Genomic DNA, 8,098 nt, shown 5'->3' with positions numbered 1-8,098 from the left:
ATGTAGACAGCGACTTAGTCCTGCTAGGTTATTTATGTCAGTGCTGCTCTTTTTAGCATAAACACTGATAACATGTTTTAGGTATTTTGTCAACAATATGAAAACTACACAAAAAATCTGCACCATGGCTTTTCATTTTTGCCTTTTCAATATGAAAACCCTAAAAAATGATGGCTCACCATATATATAAAATATTTTTTCCGTTTTAACCATGATGTTGGTGCAGGTGCTACAGCTGTATGACAGTGTAATCCTAATAGACTTGAGTAAACAAGTAAAAGAGTACAAGTCAATCACTGCTATTAGGACAGTGTTATTTGTTTTCTGGGCTTTACTTATTTTCAGATCTAAATTATTTTAGAGGTGTAAATTACATGCTTTAGTCTCCTGGAATGATTTGGCAAGAAAGAATGTGACTAATGTATTTCTTGGACATTTTGGGCTTGCAGCTGTGTAACATCTGTTGTTTTTTTTTTCTTTTAGTGTCTGCTAGACTCTTGTCAATTGTCTGTTTAAGTACAATATGTACTTGCAATGTGTACTTGCAAAATTATTCAAGTATGGTACTTACAATTTACATTTATAGTGAACAGCATAGTGGTTTTAAGTGGCAGACAGATCTGTGGTTACTGTTTGTATTCATTACAATTATCCTTTACAATTTATCACTTATATACTGTAGCAGGTGGAATTTAACAGTGTTACGTGTTTGAGCTACAGTTTAACACAACAGGCATTAAGAGGACTGTTTCAATTTTAACTGAGTGTTATCTCACTGCTTATTCTCTGTAACGTATCATATGGTCACTACTCATGCCTTTTGTCAGTTTATGGTGTGATGTGAAGAATTACTGAATTGTAGCTTGTCAGGAGACCTGACTTGGTGAGACTGAGAGTGACAATTAGGTCCCCTTTTCTCTTCTCATATTTCATTTAAGATTTTCCACCTCTTATTTGAAAAATGCTTGCAACATTCATAGAAATTAGTGAAAGTTCACACCAGTTGGGTATATTTAGCATTTTATTTTAGAAATACCACATATGGCATCATAGAAACACATACATACTGTAGCTATCTGCTTTCATGACATTTTACCTACTAGCATGTTAAAACAAACTTTCAGCCAGCTCATGACTTAAGTGTATGTGTTCATCCACTTAAGTCATCCACTTCACCTTCTCTAGCTTACTGTATGTTCAAGAGCCTAACTGACTGGTCATGAATGCTAGGTTTCAAATTAAATCAAATCAATTCAAATCAAATTTTATTTGTCACATACACATACAGTATGGTGTGTATAAAGTGACACTGTGCTGTGCAAGTCCACTTTCAAGTTAAAGTGGCAGTCCAGAAATAAAGAAAAAACTGAAGATAGAGAGAGAGGTCCAGTACTAGATCCTGGGTGTTTCCTGGTTAAAACTCCGAATGGCCTGCAGAAATAAGCTTCTCCTCATTCTCTCTGTGTTTGCTTTCAAGGAGCGGGAGCATTTCCCTGACCGCATCAAAGAAAATAGTCCATTGTTGGGATGGTTTCACTTTGTATATATGTTTTTAATTAAGCAGGAAGTGTCAAATCCGACAAGGGTTTTTAACTTTTAATATTTCACCTCTTTATGCTTCCACTAGCTAGTAAAATTTACAAAAAATAGTTTTTCCTCATCATCATGTAGGTGATGTCTTTCTTTGCACCAGTTTAATGATTTTAACCAATTTACATTTTTAAACATTCTTTACCTTTGTTCCTCAATTTGTTCCTGCCAGTTTCTGCCCACTAGCTAACTAAGACAACTATGTTTTTTTTAGTTGCTGCTTACTTTGTGTCACCATTTTTGCTCCATCACACTCAGAGGAAACACATGTTATACAGTAGATGGCTGTCTCATTTATAGGATACAAACTAATAATCTTCAAATGACATAGCATGCCAAGCATTTCTGCCATGCCCCTCAGGAGCACAGTTAACTACACAAAGATAAGACCATGCTATTGAAAATGTAAAGTACAGGGAAAAGATACAGTAAATGTAGGTATAAAAACATTTTGTTACAGGACCATGAGAGTCTAGAAGTAATTTTTTTCTGTGATATCAGCTTTATGCATTCTGTTGTGTGAAAATGATCTCTTAAGGTCTTTCTCTCTCTCATGGAAAAAACACACGTGTTTGGATACATGCATAGGCACTTTGGGGACAATGTGAATGATTTTGTGTTGTGTTGTGTGTTTAAAACAACTAAATAATTAGGTGTTTCCTTAAATGCCAATGAACAAAGCTGGGACATGCAGCATTGTGGGATGAAAAATAACTTTTTTTTGCATTTTGTCTGTCTTCTAAAGTTCTAGTTTAGTTTAACATTTAGTTGAACATTTCTAGTTCTAGTTTAACATTTTTCCTAAATAATATAGCCTGCAACTCAATTAAATCTGTCACAGAATATTAATTTGCACAGCATAATTTGCTTAAACATAAATAGATTACATTCTTATTTTTTTTTATCTACCTCTCACTAAGGCATAAGCTGAAGTTAGACTCTGTAATGAGTGTGTAGACTGGATTATATCCAGGCTGGGGTAATATCTTTTAACACTGATCCACCCCTCGCGCGCGCGCGCGCACACACACACACACACACACACACACACACACACACACACACACACACACACACACACACACACACACACACACACACAGATAGGTCTTAGATAAATTGCAGACCAGGACTCAGTTAAAGACATATATCAGCAGTTTCTTTGTGGCTGGCTATTTACTTCAGGATACCATGTTGTTGCTGTGCCAGTGTTACACAAGGTGGCATCAACATAAATGCTGTTTTGGGAAGCATCAAAGAGAAAAGTAAGCTTACTTTGTGATCAAGCCAGATGCATCTCAAAGATTCTTTACATGCCCACTGGGAATGATTAACCAAATGTATAAACCAGGATATTTGATGTATTTATCTTGACTTTGCAGTGCAGCTCCTGGTCGTTCATACAGTACATATTCTTCACATTGGTCAGTTAAATGAATAAACAGTTTTAATTCCTACTGTTATGCAGAAGAAACTCTGATGAAAGTAAAATATAAATTGACCTGTTTTCCCAAAAACTATGCTTTCCAAACCCTCAGAATGATCCACTCCTTAGAATCCTGAAGCTTGTTATACTATCAAGCTTGAATTTTAATGAATTCCAGGTTCAGTCGCTCTGTACCACACTGTGCCAAGCTGTCTACACCGAGCAGCCATAAAACCTTCTTAATATTGTGCAAATCCGTCTTAAACATCCAAAACAGCTCTGATGATGTATTTTAATAGACTGTTCTATAGTTTCTGAGATTTGTCTTTTTTTAATGTCCTCCCTCCTGCAGAGACGTTTTTGCATTCCTGTCTTCATTCTGCAGCCGCAGTGTGTGACGTGTCGCATTGGTTGTTGGACAGGATATGCTCACTGAGACTCTCTCTCTCTCTCTCTCTCTCTCTCTCTCTCTCTCTCTCACACACACACACACACACACACACACACACACACACACACACACACACACACACACACACACACACACACACACACACACACACACACACACACACACACACACACACACACACACACACACACACACACAGTCTTTCTGCACTGCTAGATCTTGGAGCGCATCCTGTTCTAACGCAAAGGCTACAGAAAATGAGGAAGGGCGAGATTTCCAACACCAGCCTGGTCGCAGCCTACAGTATATGACGTGGTGCTGGACGAGTTGAACGGTAAGTGTTCTGTGTCTGTATAATAATATTAGTATAATAATACGAGAGTTTTTTCATTTTTCTGTGTTCATTTCTATGCGCCATTTAATCCCCATGTTTATAACGGGCTCGTGCGCAGACCTCACCATTCACATACTGTTGTAATGAAATCTCTGCTACTTCTAGCATAATATATACAAGTTATACATTTTTGATTTGTTTGCGTGGCTTTTTCCTCTCTTTTTCTTGTGTGAATTAGATCGGTGCAAGATTTTATAGTATTTTCTTTCAAAAATTAGAATATGCGCATATGAATAATACATTAATAATCACTCAAATATTACTAATCATAATAATAATAAATATTAATAAATATAACTATACTGTATTAATATTATATACTACACATTTGCATAGGTTTATAAATAAAATGGCAAAACAACCAACAAAACAAAACTAAAAATGAGCTTAATTAATATTTTCTGTATTTCTTAACAGTCTCGTAAGTGTGTTTTTGCTTAAGTGTGTTTTTGTCTATGCTCTAATTAGATAGGATAAAATTCACATGATTACCAAACTGTTGTGTTACCCAACTTTCAAAAAGTCATGCAGCAAGTCAGAAGGCTACTTCCCCATCCAGCAACACAAATACACTACACACGTAACACTATTTAGTACTATTGAGTCTACAGTAAGACCACATTCACAAAAAACACACATGCATGAAAGTGTTTAAATTGAATGATGCATGAGGTTTGAATAAGGGTTAGTCATGAGCTGGGAGGGGAGACACTATTGACTGTGTGGGTGACCTGTGGCTGAGATTTTTCGGGACTGTGGAGAGCAGGGTTAGCTGACTGACAAACATTTGTGAAACTCATAGGAGGAGTGGCACAATAGGAGGAGACAGGATGTCAGGATGTGGGGATGATTAGCAATGGGTCATTGTTTGTGTACTTTGCTGTGATATACAAGGTATGTGAGAGGACAACTCTGTTAATTCCTCAATTTTATCCTCCGCATGCTTGCTCTTAAAGTCTGTCTGTAGGTCTCTCTCTCTCTCTCTCTCTCTCTCTCTCTCTCTCTCTCTCTCTCTCTCTCTCTCTCTCTCTCTCTCTCTCTCTCTCTGTTTTTCCTCTCACAGTGTTGACTCTGTGGATGATATTGTTTTTGTGGAATGAAGCGGTAACACAGAAGAGAGGGAAAATCTGCACTGCTAAAGCCCAGGAGTGGATCAGAACTGTGCATTAGTGCAGAACTGTTCAGCCACTGCACACGGTAAGAATCAGTTCTGAGATCTCTGTGAAGTTTTAATGGATAACTGAATAACAATTTAGTGACAGTAACAGCTGTATCAATTTTCACTTATGAGAGCAATTACCTGACCTTAATGCATTTTAGAGTTACACGGTTGTTCTTGTCTATATTTTTTTTTAAATTATAGCCACATTGCAGTGAATATATTTTATTTTGTTCCCTCCACAGCAATTGTCATATAATCTTTTCTACAATGATGGACCTGGAGGAAATTGATTATGGCAATGTCTCTTATGAATATCTTGAGTATGGGGACTTTGAGGAGAAAGGAGAACCTTATGTCCAGAAGGAAACTCTGCATATTATTTCCGTGGTGATCTACATTTTAGCATTTGTGATTGGTATAATTGGGAATGGCATTGTGATCTGGGTCACTGCTTTCAAAATCAAACGGACAACTAATAGTGTGTGGCTGCAGAACCTTGCTATTGCAGATTTTGTGTTTGTCCTTTTCCTACCATTTTCCATTGATTATGTGCTGCGTGATTTTAATTGGATCTTTGGCTGGACAATGTGCAAGCTGAACTCTTTTGTGTGCACAGTAAACATGTATGCTAGTGTGCTGTTCCTCACTGTGCTCAGTCTGGACCGTTACATTTCTCTCGTGCACCTTACTTGGTACCAAAGGTTCCGTACCGTGCGAAGGGCCTGGATTATCTGTGCATTGACCTGGGTGATGTCCAGCCTCCTAAGCAGTCCAGCACTAATATTTAGAGAAACACTACAGTATAGCGAAAAGGTTGTGTGTTTCAACAACTTCCATAATGAGGATGCACATGTTAGTAAGGTGAGACACATTTCTATGGTGACTCTCCGTGCCACAGTTGGCTTCCTCCTGCCGTTCCTCACCATCAGTGTGACTGCAATATTATTGACTGGTAAGATGAGGCAGTTTGGCAATGTACGCTTCTCCAGCTTCTCTAAAATGATCTCAGCAGTTGTCGTGGCCTTCTTCTTGTGCTGGGCGCCATTCCACACCTTTAGCCTTATGGAGCTCACGATGCACCACTCAATCTTTCTGGGTCATGTCCTGAATGTGGGCTTCCCTCTGGCCACCAGTCTGGCTTTCTTCAACAGCTGCATCAACCCCATACTCTATGGTCTGTTGAGTAAGAATGTGCGGTCAATTATCAAGGGTGCCTTCATAAGCATTACTAAGAAGTCACTGAGAGAGCTAAGCAACAACCTATCTGCCACTGAGACTGTTTCACTTCCACCCAGCTGCTCACCTGAAGAACCCTCTGCCTACACTACTGTTTGAAGGACAAGATCTAAAACATCAGTAAACAAACTTCTTCTACATATGTGATTTGTGAAGAGTTGTATTTTACATATGTACATGCTTAATATATCTGATCATACAGAAAAATAATAATATGTTAATACATAATTTATATGTGATATGTTTGCAGAAGAATATTGCACAAGGATTTTAAACAGAACTCTTTTATTCATCCAAGAAGCAAACCAGGGCGTTTTTATAATTTGCTTTTTTTGGAACTGGTCTTGTTTGGCTGCCCGTGTATAATGACTATCAACTTCTCAGAGTGGAAAACATGAGCAACTTGTGTCCCAACCACCTCTCCCAGACTTGGTGAAAGTAGAAACCAAACATTTTTTCCATTATAGCCTGGTGATGACCCTCATTACACAAACAAGACACAATTCAGGAACGAAACTATATGTATTTCTATATTTGAATAATATTTGTTTACTTGACAGAATTGACCACATGGTTAATCTTTCATTTACCATTGGTTATTTTTAAATAAAGATTTAATTAATTATTGACTTCAAAATATCTGAGGTAACTCTCCAGCATGATTTCTGTTCTTTTTGCCTGTCAGGTTAGATGTGGCTCATGACAAACAAACAAAAAATTCTCATGTTTTTGTATTTAATTTGAAACAATATTTACAGCATATTTTAGCCTATTTTAGCACATTTGGACTGTTTATTTTAGATGTTTATAAAGAAATGTATGAATAAAAGACAGAATTTAAATATTTTGTATAAAATAATTTTACACTCAAAGAGCAAATTTTGCTTTGTAGCTGCTGATTCGCTTTGTCTTAATAAATTTACTACTAAAAATATTCAAATGACTGAAGCATGTGTATTTGTTTGTTGTATTTGAAAGCTCATATCAGTGTGTTCCACATGGGGCTGCGGAATACATGTAACAGCGCTGCTCGCCAGATTGCCTTATCTTGATCTTCTGAATGATGTATGTTTTTGATAATTGTTATTTGCTCCTCCTTTATGGAATCAGTTGCCAACTGCCAGACAGATAAGTCACAGAAAATTCCATGTGCTACAAAAGCCAAAAAGAATAGCGTGTCTTTGTAAAGAAGGTTTAAGGTAATGTTCAGTTGTTTTTACAAGACCAAATTCAAAGGACATGTAAGCTGAAATTAAACTGCCAATGCAAAGACTCTTTCTCTATTCTGTCAGCTTAATCCAGTTTATTCTATTTGTATATAAGAAAGATACACAATCAAAGATATACACTTTACTTCAGAATCAGGAAGAAATGTGACTATGGCATGGCATGTTGCTGCCATATGGGCTGGTTTGCAGAGTTTATATTGAATGATGTGAAAAACAAACGAAAACCAACACTGATTGTGCAACAGTTCTCTGAGTGGAAACGGTTTGTTAATCAAGGTCAGAGAAAAATGGCCAGATTTGTTTGCGCTGCCACAAAGTTTATAGTAACTCATTTAATCACAACCATGTTGAGCAGAAAAGCATCTCAAAATGCAAAAACATCAAGCCTTGAGCATATCAGGTTCCACTTCTGTCAGCCAAGACCAGCAATCATGGACACAAGCTGATTAAGTGTTGACAGTTGGGCAAGACTGGAAAAAAATACCAGGTGGTTAAACATTCCAGTATGATATGGTATGATAGGCACATATTCTTGTTCTTTTCTGAGAGGACTGGAACTGGTGTGGTCTTCTGCTGTTGAAATTAATTCACTCTGAGGTTTTGTGTGCTGTGATTGAGATGTTTTTCAGCTCACCATAATTATACAGTG

The 8,098-nt window shown here is 37.3% G+C and overlaps 1 protein-coding gene across 6 annotated transcripts; it reads left to right on the top strand.

Annotated features, from left to right (window-relative positions):
* The first annotated feature begins 3,591 nt into the window (after window positions 1-3,591).
* On the top strand, window positions 3,592-7,154 carry cmklr2 (chemerin chemokine-like receptor 2). Of its 6 annotated transcripts, none has more exons than XM_027164798.2 (4): window positions 3,592-3,762; window positions 4,625-4,716; window positions 4,925-5,019; window positions 5,227-7,154. In XM_027164798.2, the coding sequence occupies exon 4, from the start codon at window positions 5,252-5,254 to the stop codon at window positions 6,317-6,319; it is 1,068 nt and encodes a 355-aa protein (XP_027020599.1). In that variant the 5' UTR covers window positions 3,592-3,762; window positions 4,625-4,716; window positions 4,925-5,019; window positions 5,227-5,251; the 3' UTR covers window positions 6,320-7,154. The 6 variants fall into 6 exon arrangements, with proteins under 6 accessions (XP_027020599.1, XP_027020597.1, XP_027020598.1 ...); XM_027164796.2 differs by having other exon boundaries at window positions 4,886-5,019; XM_027164797.2 differs by lacking the exon at window positions 4,625-4,716.
* The last annotated feature ends 944 nt before the right edge of the window (window positions 7,155-8,098 follow it).

Source organism: Tachysurus fulvidraco, chromosome 6 (genome assembly GCF_022655615.1).
Source record: "Tachysurus fulvidraco isolate hzauxx_2018 chromosome 6, HZAU_PFXX_2.0, whole genome shotgun sequence".
Classification (NCBI taxonomy): Eukaryota; Metazoa; Chordata; class Actinopteri; order Siluriformes; family Bagridae; genus Tachysurus; species Tachysurus fulvidraco.
Note: the sequence above shows the minus strand (reverse complement) of the source record. Positions and strands in the feature narration are given on the sequence as shown.

Bases quoted from the DNA above. Each gene is read 5' to 3' on its own strand.
- cmklr2 (XM_027164797.2), top strand. From the start codon at position 5,252: ATGATGGACCTGGAGGAAATTGATTATGGCAATGTCTCTTATGAATAT.